Source organism: Gouania willdenowi, chromosome 5 (genome assembly GCF_900634775.1).
Source record: "Gouania willdenowi chromosome 5, fGouWil2.1, whole genome shotgun sequence".
In the NCBI taxonomy this organism is placed as follows: domain Eukaryota; kingdom Metazoa; phylum Chordata; class Actinopteri; order Blenniiformes; family Gobiesocidae; genus Gouania; species Gouania willdenowi.
In genome coordinates this window covers 2,759,264-2,774,525 of record NC_041048.1, presented here as the reverse complement: position 1 = coordinate 2,774,525, position 15,262 = coordinate 2,759,264, and the positions used below count along the sequence as shown (strand labels likewise).

General features: G+C 34.1%; 1 protein-coding gene across 1 annotated transcript in view; it reads left to right on the top strand.

The window, feature by feature from the left end:
• ptprt (protein tyrosine phosphatase receptor type T) overlaps positions 1–15,262 on the top strand; it is a 341,442-nt gene that overhangs the window by 153,478 nt on the left and 172,702 nt on the right. The window contains exons 9-10 of the mRNA XM_028445860.1: positions 4,867–4,982; positions 6,758–6,938. Of these exons, the coding sequence (XP_028301661.1) occupies positions 4,867–4,982; positions 6,758–6,938 (297 nt within the window). The remainder of the gene's footprint in view (positions 1–4,866; positions 4,983–6,757; positions 6,939–15,262) is intronic.

Genomic DNA, 15,262 nt, shown 5'->3' with positions numbered 1-15,262 from the left:
CAGCAAAACCTGGAGGCGGAGTCATGTGGGAAGGCCTGGCCCTCTTTTATAACTGCTTGCAGTTCTAGTTATTATTATTATTATTATTATTATTATTATTATTATTATTATTATTATTATTATTATTATTATTATTATCTCCTGCCATGAAGTGGAGAGGGGTTATAGGTTTGAGCTCTGTCCGTCCGTTTAAGAAACAGTAGTTATTAATTTTATATTCTGATGTGATAATATTTTCTTATGTGTACATATAAGTTCTTAGATTTAGGACATTTAGGAAAAGGTTGTGAGTTATAATGACAACCAATCTTGTGGGGGATGTTGATGATTGTGTTCTTGTTTTACATAATTTAAAATAGTAATATTGCTGTTTGTAGTGACACAGCAGGCTTGTGTGTGTGTGTGTGTGTGTGTGTGTGATGTAATCCACCACCTGTTCTTTCACAGAGCGCTATCGCTAACACATGCACCGTAGCAGAGCCTCTAGATAATGGCAACGGACATGTTTTATTGATTTATTTTTTATTCTAGGAGTAGTTTGTTTAAATTTGTCATATTGTTAGATAGATATGGAAGTTGTAGAGTAACTTGGCCAAAGTAGTGGATGTGGAGGAGATAAATCAGTCTGGAGCTAAAGCTAACCTGACATCACGGCTATAATTCATCAGCGTTTTCCCTAAAATATTAAAACGTTCACACGTAAACTCTATAAGAACTTTAAAGTGTTACATTTCTGATTTATTCTAAACTCTTTCTGATACAGATCTGTTTCTCCCATAATAATAATAATTAATAAAGGAGGTCATCTTTGTCTCTTTTATGATTTAACAGCTTTTTATTTTCCTTTGTTCCTGAGTTTTTACCAAAGTGAAATTAACAGTATTTCTGTATCAACATCTTCCAATACAGTATAATCCAGATTATTTTCCTCATATTCAATTACATTTATTTTTCTTCCTTCTTTGTTCCTTTCATGCACATTTAAAACATTAAACATTAAATTCAAGCTCTTTTTTAAATACTGCTGAAATGGTTGAAGTCATTAAATGTAGCCAAGTTTAACCATTTAATCATAGAGGAAATTACAATTAATTTAAATACATATTTCTTATTGTTACAAAGGGTTTCTGTAGCGTAAGTCTGCTGTAACGCCGTGAAAAAAGCACTATATAAATCTAAGCCCTCATAATTATTATAATTATTGTTATTATTATTATAAAAGGAGCAAATAAGTCGGAAAATGGATGGATAGATAATGACCCTCACCATTTATATATATACTGTATATATTATGATTTTTTTTGACAGAGAATGTAAAGTCTGTCACTTTGTTCGTGTTATTCCACAGTACACGACTCTAATACATGTTCAGTGGACAATAGGAACGCTGTGTGAAAGTAAAGCTCCCGCTGTAGTGACCTGAGGGTTTGGTTTATCCTTCACTTATGTCTTGTTGCCCCCCCCCCCCCCCCCCCCCCCCAATCCTCCAAACCCCCCATTGCTCTGTTGGCTGCCAAATGTCAGTCTGCCACCGTCTCATCCAGATATGTGAGATTAGTTCATCGGCTTTTGTCTCAGAAGTAGATATTACTTGTAGATACAAATTCTTCAAATAATGGAGCTCCACAGGAAGTCTGAAGTCTACACATAACAATAATAACAATACTAATAATACTACTAATAATAATAATAATAATAATAATAATAATAATAATAACATTTATTCATCACCATAGATAAATTATTTTCTTCATTTTTACCCATGTAGCAGTGGGCTGCCAACGTGGAGCAGTACGTCTGGGGTTGATGGTCTAGGTGAGATTCGAACCTGCAACCCTCCGATTACAAGCCCACCATCTTTAACCACTCACTACATTACATTAATTATAATTATTATGCCCCAGAAAAACTTAAAAAGGGGAAACAGTTTAACCCCTTTTTACTATTTCTCAACTTTTTTGTCCATTTTCATAAAGTATTGAACCTTTTTCAGACTCTAGCTTCCTTTTGCCATTAAAATAATCCTTTTTTTTCCATTTTTATCCATTTTCCAACACTTTATTCCATATTTTGTCCAATAAATACCACTTGTTTCCCTACATTTTGCCTCTTTTTGTTCCACATTTGCCCTTTTTCACTATTATTTGCCACAGTTTGCCCATTTAATCTGCCCTTTGCCTTTACACACCACCTGATTCTTCTTTATTTGCCCTTGTTAGTCACTTTTCATTCTATTCTTGCCACATTTTTGCCACTTTTAGATAATTTTTGGCCACTTGTTACCATGTCTGCCTCTACTCACTGATCATAAAAACACCGTAGCGGACCACCGGGACGATGCCTGGTATACCAGATGGTTAGTCCACCCCTGCACACAGATCAACACCTGAAAGCTACTTTTTATCATGTTTTTGTTAACAATTCATTTATTACATTTATTTGTTTAGATTCATCATTGAGCTCCAAAAACACAGTCACATGGTTTCACGCTAAAAGAACAGTGAACACAGATGGTGTGTGTGTTTAACCAACGTCTGATCTAATATTATCCACTTAGTGTGGGATTAAATGTATTAAGATAGAAACGAGCAACTTTTATCACAGCATATGTTCATTTAGAATAATGACCAATCTGAGCTTTAACACAAGAAGGGACATCGAGGTTTGTTTTTGTTGTTTTCTGTATATTTTCCTGTAATTGTAGAATATTTTTTTTTGTTTTGTGTGTTTTTGGAATCATTTTGTAGGTTTTTTTTTAATCATTTTGAGTGTTTTTGTTTGTGTTTATTTGGTGTTTTTCAAGTTGGGTTTTTGGGATCATTTTGCACATTTTTTCTAACTTTCTCTTGTTATTTTTTGAGTGTTTTGGGTGCAAGTTTTGTGTATTTCTGAATTAAACCCTAAATTAAACATGGGCAACTGGCAGCACGGGGGCCACATGCGAACCTTGTTCTAAGCGTAAATTTACAAAATGAGTTAAAAACAGCAACAACAAAAAGTAGAAAACAAAATCAGAGAAAAATTATAACATTACAAAATGACAACAAAAACACAGAAAACAAATACACAAAAAATTTGTCCAAAATCACCAAAAAATACACAAATTGGCTTATAATACACAAACGCTAAATGACTTCAAAAACACACATAAAACGACAGTAAAAACACACAAGACAACAACAGAGAATGAGAAAATGAATGCTCACATTAGTCATTATTCTAAATGCTGATATAAACGTTAATATTGTGGCCCTTAGATCAGAAAATCACATTTTTGTGGCCCCCACTGTGATAAAAGTTGCCCACCTCTGCTTTATATCTACATACCAGCACCAGGTTGTCTTTAATTACTATAATATGTATAAAGTCCCAACATGAAGCATTATTGATTATGATTAAGAGTGTTTTTGATGTATTTTTATTGCATTTAAACCCTGGTATTGGTCCAGTCGTCTGTCTCAGATTGCCTCTAAGATGCTTATCCTTCGCTATAGGATCTGATCTAATCTGGTCTCATTAGTCTGATGTTTTACACTAAGTAGCTTGTTTCAACAATCGGGTTAAAGGAAGGTTCCAGTATCGCTTGCACTCTGCGGGGCTTAAGTAATTATGAAGAGATTGATTGATTGGGTAGATTAAGAGTGGATTGCTTTGTTTTGTGTGGAACAGAAACCGCACACACTTCAGTAAGTAAGTGGTAACTCTGCCTTTAGCTGAACATGTTTTTACTGATTATTCTCAGCACATCATGTCCATAGGTTCTCGTTCAAAGAATGGATGAAACAGATCATATATTAGATATTATTCAGATCAAATGTTGGTCAATAAATAAGTTTAATCCTTTACTGAGAATAGTTTAGAATAGCAGATATGTAGTAATATTAGGGTAAGATGTTCACTTCTGGAAGAAAGGATTACATTTGTTCATGATTCCCACTCAAAAAAAAAAAAAAGAAATCCAAGATGGCCACATCCATATTTCCATTTTGGATATTTTGGCATAACTTTGACATAGAAGCATGATCTCAGTGGAGAATTATAGTTTTTCTGGCTCAATGATAAAAATCATAAAATACCATAAATTTGACCCAGAGCAAAATCCAAGATGGCCACCCTCTGTATTACGGACCAGTTCAATCGCAAGTGGGTCACAGGTTTTAGGTAGAAAAACAAACAATTTCAACATTAATGTTCCCAATTTTGCACTTCTGGTTATAAATTAGAAATAAAAATTTGGGGAGATTTTTGAAAAAAAATTAGTTCTTTCAACAAAAATTTACAACTGAATTTTAAATTGATAATTTACACAATGATTCATGTTTTCTCTGTCATGTTCACCGTCTCCTGTGGGCCGAATTTGGCCCCCAGGCCTTGAGTTTGACACGTGTGTTAGACGGACAATCCTTGTCCCCAAAAACGTACAAAGATCATGTTTTTATGTTAAATAAGATTGAAATTCACATAACGAATGGTGGCCATCTTGGATCTTGCTTTGAAGATGATTTGACGGTATTTTAAGATATATTATTGAATTCTTTGACCCTGAAAACCATTCTCTACTGAGCTCAGGCTTCTATGTCAAATAGAACCAAAGTTATGACAAAATACCAAATATTGCCAACATGGATGGCGACCATCTTGGATTTTTGGATTTTGAGTAGGAACCCTTGGTTAGCCAGCGTGGATCCCATTAAAATTGATTAATTTTACTCAAAAAACCCAATGTACAACTTCTCATGCTTTCTTTCAGAAGTAAACACAGAAATTCAGTACATAGTTTATTATTTAAAACCATCTATTTTTATAATTCCATTTTAACCTCGATTGAAGAATTAACTTTATTTCCTGTTTGTTTCGTCCAATCAGATCCAGTCCACGGTCCCCAAAGTGTCAACGTTGTGGATGTGAGAGCTCGTCAGCTGACCATTCAGTGGGAGACGTTTGGGTACGCGGTGACGCGGTGCCACAGCTACAATCTGACGGTAAGAGAACGTTGCACTGCTCACAGTGTTAACATTTGACAAAGCAAAAAAAACCATGTCAGATTTTAAAGTTTGGGTTTATTATATTAAATCACATTATTATTATTATTATTATTATTATTATTATTATTATTATTATTAATTATTAATTAATTAATTAATTAATTATTAATAATCGCTGTTTCAAAATCGGACGATTAAAGATGCCGATTTAAGCCTCTTATTCACAGAAAGAAAATATAAACAGCTCTGACAGCAGGGGCGACAGGTTTCGTAGTAGACTATGAAGCAGAGAAGAAGAGCTCTCCTAAGGCATCTTTACTCTCCCTTATACAGTACGCTGACACGCTCTGGTGGCTAAAGTTAGCGAGAACATCACGGACTGTTAAAGACACACAAACCGAGGATAAAGGGACTCCTTTTCGGGTGATCCTGTTGGGTCACAACTGTTTTGATGCTCTTTCTGTAAACAAAGTGTTACATTGGCATCTTTAACTTCTCCTGATTATTTAGAGCAGTGTTTCTCAAATGGGGGTACGTGTGAATGAAAGCCATAAAAACATGGGGTTTTATCATGTTTATATTTAGTTAAAAATTATTAATATAATAACGGTGATGGAAATGATCTTGATTAGAACATTAACTGATGACCAGAAACGCTAAAAACTATAGAAACAATAATTAGTGATGCGTCAAAAATTCAACCACTGAAAATTTTTGGCGAAAAATGTATTTTTGGTTGTTGGTCTAAACTTTCATTGACAACCAGCTGGAACAGGATGTTTAAAGCGCATTTGTCTGGATGATTGATATATTCTTTGAAGCGTTAATATTAATTGACATAATTGCAATGGCAATAGAAATAGTTCTATTTAGGAGTTACTAACGATGTGTCATTCACCTATTTACTAAAGAACTGATTAAAATGTGTATTATCATTCATTCATTCCATCATTATGCTCAGTAGTTTGCTTTTATATGGAATTCTGAGCAAAAATGTTGTAGTCGGACAAAGAGGGGACTTGAACCAAAAAAGTTTGAGAAGCACTGATTTAGAGCAACCAAAAAAAGCAGCACAAGTGACTGAAAAAGCTACTAAATGATGGAAAAATCAGTCTGAATGTTTCACTCCAATAGAAAACAATGGGATGTTTACACCTTTCAACACCTTTAGAGATAACCAGATCCAAAGTGTGACCTTGAGTGTGTGTCGGACCAGTCACATGTTGTGTAAGACCAAAAGTATCCATTAAAGCATACAGTTCTTTGGCAGTATTGTCCATGTTATTGTCTACATGAATATTTAAGTCACCTGTTATTATTAAAAAGTTGTATTCAGTGCATACAACTGACAGCAGTTCAGCAAACTCATCCATGAATTCTCCAGAATATTTTGGGGGTCTATAAACGACTAAAAACAGAACTCTTGAATCACCCTTCAGTAAGAATGACATATATTCAAAGGAGATAAAATCACCAAATGTTATTTCTTTGCACTGAAATATTGATTTAAAAATGGCAGCAACTCCACCACCTTTCCTGTAAGTACGACACTTATTTAAATAAATAAAGTCTTGTGGTGCACTTTCATTGAGAATAGTATTACTGATACCATCATTCAACCATGTTTCATTGAGAAATAAAAAGTCCAAGTGACTTTTGGTGCACAATATTGTGTTTTATTTCAAAGGTTTTAGTCCACGTTTGTAAAAACAGTGGAGGATCCCTTTGAACAGCTTTGTTGATCCGTCTTTTTCTTCTTTGCGTCGCTGCAGGTGCAGTACCAGTATGTGTTCAACCAGCAGGAGTTTGTAGCTGAAGAGTTGATTCAGACGTCCTCACATTACACCCTGAGAGGACTGAGGCCCTTTGTGACCGTCAGACTGCGTCTGGTTCTGGCCAATCCTGAGGGCAGCAAGGAGAGCGAGGAGATCGTCAAACAGACGGAGGAGGACGGTAAGGGAAATGATGAAAGGCAGGAAAGTTTCACCAGCAAACATTGAAATATAATAATATAATACATTTCCAGCCAACACATGAAAAGATTGACTTTTTCAACTGAGTGAAGGAAGTTTTAGTTTTTTTTTTTCTACTCCTTTTTCCCATGTAAACCCTCCGGCTCATACAGAAACTTCATTATACTTTTTTATTTTTTTATTTATTTTTATTCAAGCACAGCTTCTCCAAGTAAAACAGGAGGAAATGGAAGCAGAAAGAAGTGTGACCTCCATCACACGCTGTGATTGACAAGTGGAGACAAATATTTGCATCTGAAGCCAGGTGGAGTCCAAATAAAATGTTCTCCCACTGGATGTGGCTCTGCACAGGTTTAAGACCAAGGACACACTGGGACGTGTCAAAGTCATCGATTAACCCTCACCTCGAAAACAAGACACCTCACACGTTTACAGCCTGCATTTTTGCAACATTACTCCCATTTCTGACATTTCTATGTCAAATTTCAATGCCTTTTCTGCACATTTTTTGCACTTTCAACACCGTTTGGGCACCTATAAACCCTTTTCACCACTTGTCCACCTAATGTCACATATGTTAACCCATTATTGTTACTTTTTACCTATTTTCACCATATTTCATGCTTATTTTAGCCAATTTAACCACATTCATTATTTGTCATGCCCATTATTTGCCAGTTTAAACTAATTGTTCCAATATTGACATTTTAAACCTTTTTTTCCACTTTTTCTGTCTGTTTTTGCCCATTCTAATTTGCAACTTTGAACAAATTTCTGTGGTTTTTAAAATCCCATTTCATCCATATTTTGCACCATTTTTGGTCACTTTTAACCAATGTTTTTTCAGATCAAAACAAGGATTTACATGTAACATGACTATATACTATGGCACAAATAATAATAATAAACTTATTGTATAACAGTGGATATTATTCAGATGAATAAATAGATTTGGTATCACAGATTCATTTTGCTGACTTTATAGATGGGACCACATTAGATGTAGAAAGAACCTCCATCACACAGTGTGATTGACGAGGGGCGTTTAGAGCTGAGGTGCAAACACAAATACTTGTATCCAGCGCTAGGTCGAGTCCAAATAACATGGTTTCCCACTGGATGTGGCTCTGCACAGGTATAGCACATTTACAGATGTCGCTCAGCTTGGTTTGTGGCCAAGGACAGACTGGGACGTGTCAAAGTCATGGTTTGGGTCTCATCGATTGATCCTCACCTCCAGAACAAAACAGGAAGGAAGACTCTTACACTTCTGTTTTACAGAAATTGCCACTTAGCATTTTTCCAGCCAAAACATGCTGCCTGTGAAGCTTTTCCACGTCATATTGTGGCCTGTGACTGTGGAAAGACGGACTTAAAAAACTGAATTCACATTCTGAAACAAAAGAAAAGCAAACAGTGCCTTTTTTCCTCTGTCTTCATTTAAAATCAGGCCCCAACACGACGAAGAAATGCCTCACAATCATGTTCTGGGACAATAAATGTGTAGAAAGTATGACAAATATGTCCAATTTCACGTTTAACATCTTGTGCTATGGGTTACAGTAAAACTAGTGACCGTGGGACCACATCAACACATTTAATGGGATTTTTTCCGTTAAACGAGTGTTTGAGGGTTAGCAGTGTGGCTAACGCAAGATTTCAGCATAACTCATGTTCACGAACCATGTAAAATGTAGAATAATAACAGTCGTCAATTCTATTAAAGCTGCAGTATGTAGAATTGTGAGACTTGTATAGACCCTCGTATCCTGGTGAACGCTCCAACTGTGGATTTCTTAGTGACTTTATCTTGTGTTATTGGGGAGTTTTCTGATGTTTTCGTGACGGACAAGCTCATGAAGCACTCTGTTTGTAAAACAATCTGATTGTCTGAAAAGTAGCGTCACGCTCCTGGATTTCTAAATCCTAAATCCAGAGCCAAAAGAAGGAGCAGAGGTTCAGTGTCCTCTGAGAACACTTTGAGTTATAATTTGTTTAAAGGTGATTATGGATTTATGAACAAAAGATGCCAAAAAAAAGTACATACTGCAGCTTTAACCCTATTTAGCATGTTTGGTATGATTTCAGGGACTTTAAAAGCCAGTAAAGAGACGATGAAATGAGACGATGAAATGGATAAATGTATTGTCACTCAGAATTGAATAATTCTGAAATGGAATCTGGAAAATTTTGTACCCACTTTCTCTTATTTCTGAATCCATGTACCCCCTTTGTCTGATTACAACACTTAGTTCAGAATACTACAAAAAAACAACGATAGATCATAATGATAGAATGAACGAGTGATAACACACATTTTAAAGAATATATCTTTGTAAATAAGTGAATGAAACAGTATTTAGTGCCTCCTGAATAGATTTATTTCTATAGTTTTTATAATCATCTCCTGCCTATTATGTGACCAAGAACTGTCGACTATTTTCAGTTCATGTTCCAATCAAGATCATTTCCATCATCATCATTACTATGATTAGCATTTTTAACCAAAACACAGGTTAAAATCCACATATTTTTTATGATTTTCCACTTTCAAGCATCCCCTGTAGTCCCATTGTGTACCTCCATTTGAGAAACATTGCTTTAGAACAGACATAGGTATCTGGCGGCCCACGGTCTAATTTTATGCAGCCCCCAAACTGTACAAAATGACAGAAAAATACACGTAACAGGAGCAAGAATACATACAAAATACAAAGAATTACAGCATTGCAGGAAAACACAGTAAATACTCGAAAAATGAACAAAACGACAACAGTAATACACAGAATTACTCAGAAAATTATACAAAATTACACAAAAAGACAAGAAAAACATGAAAAATGAATCCGCAAACCCACAGTACTACAAACAAGCAAAACGACAACAGAAATAGACAAAAATTACTCCAACAAAACACAAAATGACTCAATACAAACATACATTTTACAGGAAAAATACACAAATGAACTACAGAAATGCATAAAATACTACAACAAACGCACAGAATGAGAATTACTATAAAAACCTCTTTGTTCTTTCCTGTATTAATACTCAGATCATTCATTATTCTAAACGCTGACATGATCATGTGACCCTCTGATCAAGCTAACACATATTTTTGGCCCTGCTGTCATATAAGTTGCCTACCTCTGCTTTAGAGGATAAGACACATACAAAGGGCTTCTACTAATAAGACTTTTCATTTATAATCCAGGTTTGAAAACAGTTTTTACGACATCATTCTCTCTAAATGTTCTCTGGAACTTGAGCCCATGACCTCCTGAGTCCTGACAGACGATGATGTTTTCAACCTTGTGCTTATTAAAATGGAAAGTTGGAGTATTTCCATGGCTTGGTTTGTTAATAAAAACTCATTTGATTCTCCTCAGCTGCCTGCAGGTCAACATGAAGCCAGAGGAGACAGATTAAGATCTAAATAAGTTTGATCTCAAACTTCTATTGTTCCCTAGAGCTGCTGTGCATCATGAATATTAGTGCTTCTCTATGTGTTCGACTCCTTCTAAAGCATTATTTAAATTTTCTGTTTTCCTTCCAGGGGGGCTCCATGTTCCGCTAATGTAGAACAACCCCCCCCTTACGTGAAGCACTAATAATTCATTGATTTCTCCCAACAACATGCCTGTGATAAAGTGGAATAGCCCGACTTCATTAGAGCAGCGGCTGAAAAGCGAGATTAAAACATCTCTCTAATGATGGTAATTCTCTGGTCTTTTCCCTGGGCTTCCTCAGGGCTCGCTGTTCTTCTCCTGATCTCACAACTAATATCCTCTGAATTTAGCTTCTGGGGAACATCACATCTCAGCTTGATCTCTTTTTTATTTATTTTTTTACCTTTGTGAGCCACACACACACACACACACACACACACACACACACACACACACACACACACACACACACAGATAATTCCTTTAGACTAAAGCTTGTGTAAATGCAGAGATTTTATGGCTTTGGGGATATAGATAAAAAAAAAACAATCTTAATTGTTTTGTGCCTGATTGTTTTTTTTTATTTAACCATCATTAATCTCCTGGTTGTAATTCAGTAATTTGAGAAGTGAACAGCAATTGTTCACGCACTCGCTAATTGCTGTTTGTACTGTAACACACACACACACACACACTCACACATTATTCCTCCACTTTTTTTAATCTCGATGGTAAAATAGATCATATTTGTAATGTATATTCAGAGATAAAAATGAAGGATTTGCAATTAAAGTTGTGAAATAGCTTTTTTTCCGCTTTAGTCAAACGTTCAGTAATCTATGAATGAGACGCGTTTACGTTTTAATCATGTCCTCGATAATTGTTTTACAGACCACACACACACACACACACACACACACACACACACACACACACACACACACACACACACACACACACACACACACACACACAAAATAACATGCATGCTCCCGTTTACAATCACATACACAATCATGTACACAATCATGTACACAATCATGTACACAATCACATACACAATCACATACACAATCATGTACACAATCACATACACAATCATGTACACAATCACATACACAATCACATACACAATCATGTACACAATCATGTACACAATCATGTACACAATCATGTACACAATCACATACACAATCATATACACAATCATGTACACAATCATATACACAATCATATACACAATCATGTACACAATCATATACACAATCATGTACACAATCATGTACACAATCATGTACACAATCACATACACAATCATGTACACAATCATATACACAATCACATATACAATCATATACACAATCATGTACACAATCACATACACAATCATGTACACAGTCACATACACAATCATGTACACAATCATGTACACAATCACATATACAATCATGTACACAATCATGTACACAATCATATACACAATCACATACACAATCATGTACACAATCATGTACACAATCATATATACAAACAAAAGTCCAACAAAAACTATCAAAACTACAAAAATAAACAAAATAGCAACACAAACGCAAAAAATACTCCAGAACACACACAAAGAAATAGCATATAAAATACACAAATAGACTCCAAAAACTTAAATGACTCAAAATATCCAAAAGTAACAGAAAAAGTAATAGAAAACAACAACAAAAATACACGAAATGACTTCAAAAATATAAACAAAATTACAGAAAATATTCCAATTGACAACAAAAGACTAACAAAAACCAAGAAAACTACAGAAATACAACAAAAACACAAAAAAACTCCAAAAACTCAAAGGCCTTGCAAAATATGCAAAATAACATAGAAATAGAAAACTACAAAAACACACAAAATTCCTCAAACACATACAAAACTATGGAAAATATACAAATTGACAACAAAAGTATCAAAAATAAACAAAATAGCAGCAAAAATGACACATAAAATACACAAAATGACTCCAAAATGTCAAAGGACGAGAAAAATATACAAAAATAACACAGAAATAGAAAACAACAACAAAAATACACAAAATGACTAAAAAAAACAACAGATTTGCTTTTTCATGCATTAACCATTGCTTAATATTCTAAATAGTGACAGGAATGTTGATGTGACCCTGTTATCAGATATTGTTTCTGCCCTCGCTGCAATAAAACATCTTTCTTTCTTCTAACTAATAATTTATTGTCATTCAATTAATTTATTTACCTGAACTACTCTCTGCATGTGTGCGTGATGCCTTTATTCTCACGTGCACACCGTTGCCCTGTCACGTCCACTCATTGTACTGGAGCCCATTATGCTAACATGCTAACATAAAACACCTGTCTGTCAGACTTCCTCCTCATCAAACACGCACACCCCCCCTCCAGACTCTTAGAAATACACCACTAAATGAGTTGTTGTTGTATTTTATTTAAAAGTTTTAAATCTGTTTTCATATGCATTCACGGCATAATGTAATATATATATATTTTTACTTGAATCGTTCACCTTTCTTGTTTTCAAGGCTTTGCATAATTTGCCTCATGCAATAACGTGTGTAAAGCAAAGATTAGAAATGAAGGGAAAACATTTTTCATCACCTTAAAGACGCCATAGAAGTGTCTCTGAAAGGAATATAAAGAAACATCTGCTTCACAGCCTGTCACAAAAATAAGCATTGAAATTATAGATTTGATTATATGTTCATGGTTTACTTTTAGTAATTCCACTTTTGAGCAAATTATAGCAAAATGATTCTGTAAAAGAGAGACTTGTCATTAATTAATGGATTTTATTTGGCGACATTTATTAAAAACCTTTTTTTTGTAAATAAATAATGCTAAAGCAGATGTTCTAAACTAGGGTGACCATATTTTGATTTTCATTAAATAGTACACTTGGCATACTAACCATGGCATACTTTTTTTTTTTTTTTTTTTCCTTAATTCTACCTTGTTATGATAAAATACAATAAAAAAAGGTTGTTTTTGTCCTTAAGGTTTAAAAATGAATGTCTCTCTTTATAACAAAGACTTAAAAACAATCTGAAATCAGTGGTTTATTATGCATTAAAACATTCTGTCCTGGAAAAATCTCATATAAACCTTCTTAAAATCTCTCAATCATTGAAACAATATGATAAATATGGCCTCCCAGAAATTAAAACCAGAACAAATAAACAGTCATTAAATATACACTTCCATAAATTACCTTTTAATTCATTAAATCCACATGGATCTTGGACTTTAGTCTCTGTTCTCTCAAAATAAAGCAGCATCTTTAATGATTCTGTAACGTGTGAGTATAATTTCCGTAATGAACCATGTTGGCTTTAAAAAGTAACTAAAAAAAGATCATGTCATATATAATTTTATTTCAAGTGAGGAAATAATAGTGACCCACATGCACAAATATATTCCATAAAATATCAGCTCATCAACTTTGTGAGTCAGCAGTTATTGTAGGATTTTTAAATGTGTCTAATGTTGATGTATTCACATTTATTTGTGTTTGTAAAGAACCTGTTTACACTAAGTTGTGAATTTTTTCATTTATTTTTTTATTTATAGTTTTTATTTATCGTGATTTTTATCGTTATCGTGATAAATACTAGAAAAAATGTTTTGGTCAATATCGCCCATCCCTAGTGGTTACGTTGATATTGACGTTCACAGCTGATCCTCTTCATGTGCTTTGTTTTTTAAAGCAGCAGATAGAAAACAGCTTTAATCTCGTATCCCATGTTTGTTCTGCTCTTAAATACTGGTCTGCTGTAAAACTACAGATGATCTGTTTACGCAGAGGGCAGCGCAGTCGTTGACTTTAGATAATCCATTTATCAGAGGAACACAGGGGGTTTTTTCTCACATCGTCGAACAAACAACAGCTGACTTTGTTTTTCTGCACATTTCTAGACGTAGTAAAGCATCTTCAGCCTTAAAGTCTGTTTTTTTTAATATAATTTGTTTTATTTATTTTGGTAAAGGACAAACAACTTCTTCAATTTTAGACACAGTAAAGTACAATAACTCTTTCTATTGTTGTAAACTTGAGAAGACATTTTCACACTCAAACCAAAGATAAAATACAGTCGTATGTTAGTTTATTTCTCAAAAAACAACAAGAAACACAAATATTTTTTTATCCTTTTGTGGAATTTAATCGTTGACCTTTGCTTTAATAAAACCCTGGACAATCACAATGTCAAGATATGATTTATTCTGTTATCTTCAATCAACATGATGATTGATCAATGTTATCCATCCAAAAACAGTGGGATTTCAAAATAAAAGAACATGTTTTTCATTAAGGAATGACGTCTGGGTCGGGGTTATAAAAACAGATGAAATCATTTTTTTTTTTTTTTTACACAATTTAATCCTTGTGATTTATTTCACAATTATTCATCTTCTGTTATTGCATGAATAATATTAATAATAATAATAATAATAATTTTAAAAAAAAACAAGGCTCTTGTTCAGCATCAACAATAAGGACAAATAAGGACATTATTATTTTTAATATGATGCAACAGCATTTTTCATCATTGCTGCTTTTTGTGGGCGGGACTAAAATAAAATGTCATGAGATGTTTACTGTATGCATGGGAACCGTGGCAACTATTTATTACCAACATTAAACATGGGGTGTTAAAGTATTTATAGTAACTTTTAATTTGAGTACTTTTTAATTGAGCTACTTTTTCCTCACACTTGAGTATTTTATGTCTGACTTACTAGTACTTCTACTTTAGTCGGATATATCAGTACTGCTTTTGTAGTAGTTTTGAATAATTTAGTTTTTTGTTGTCTTTTGTCTATTT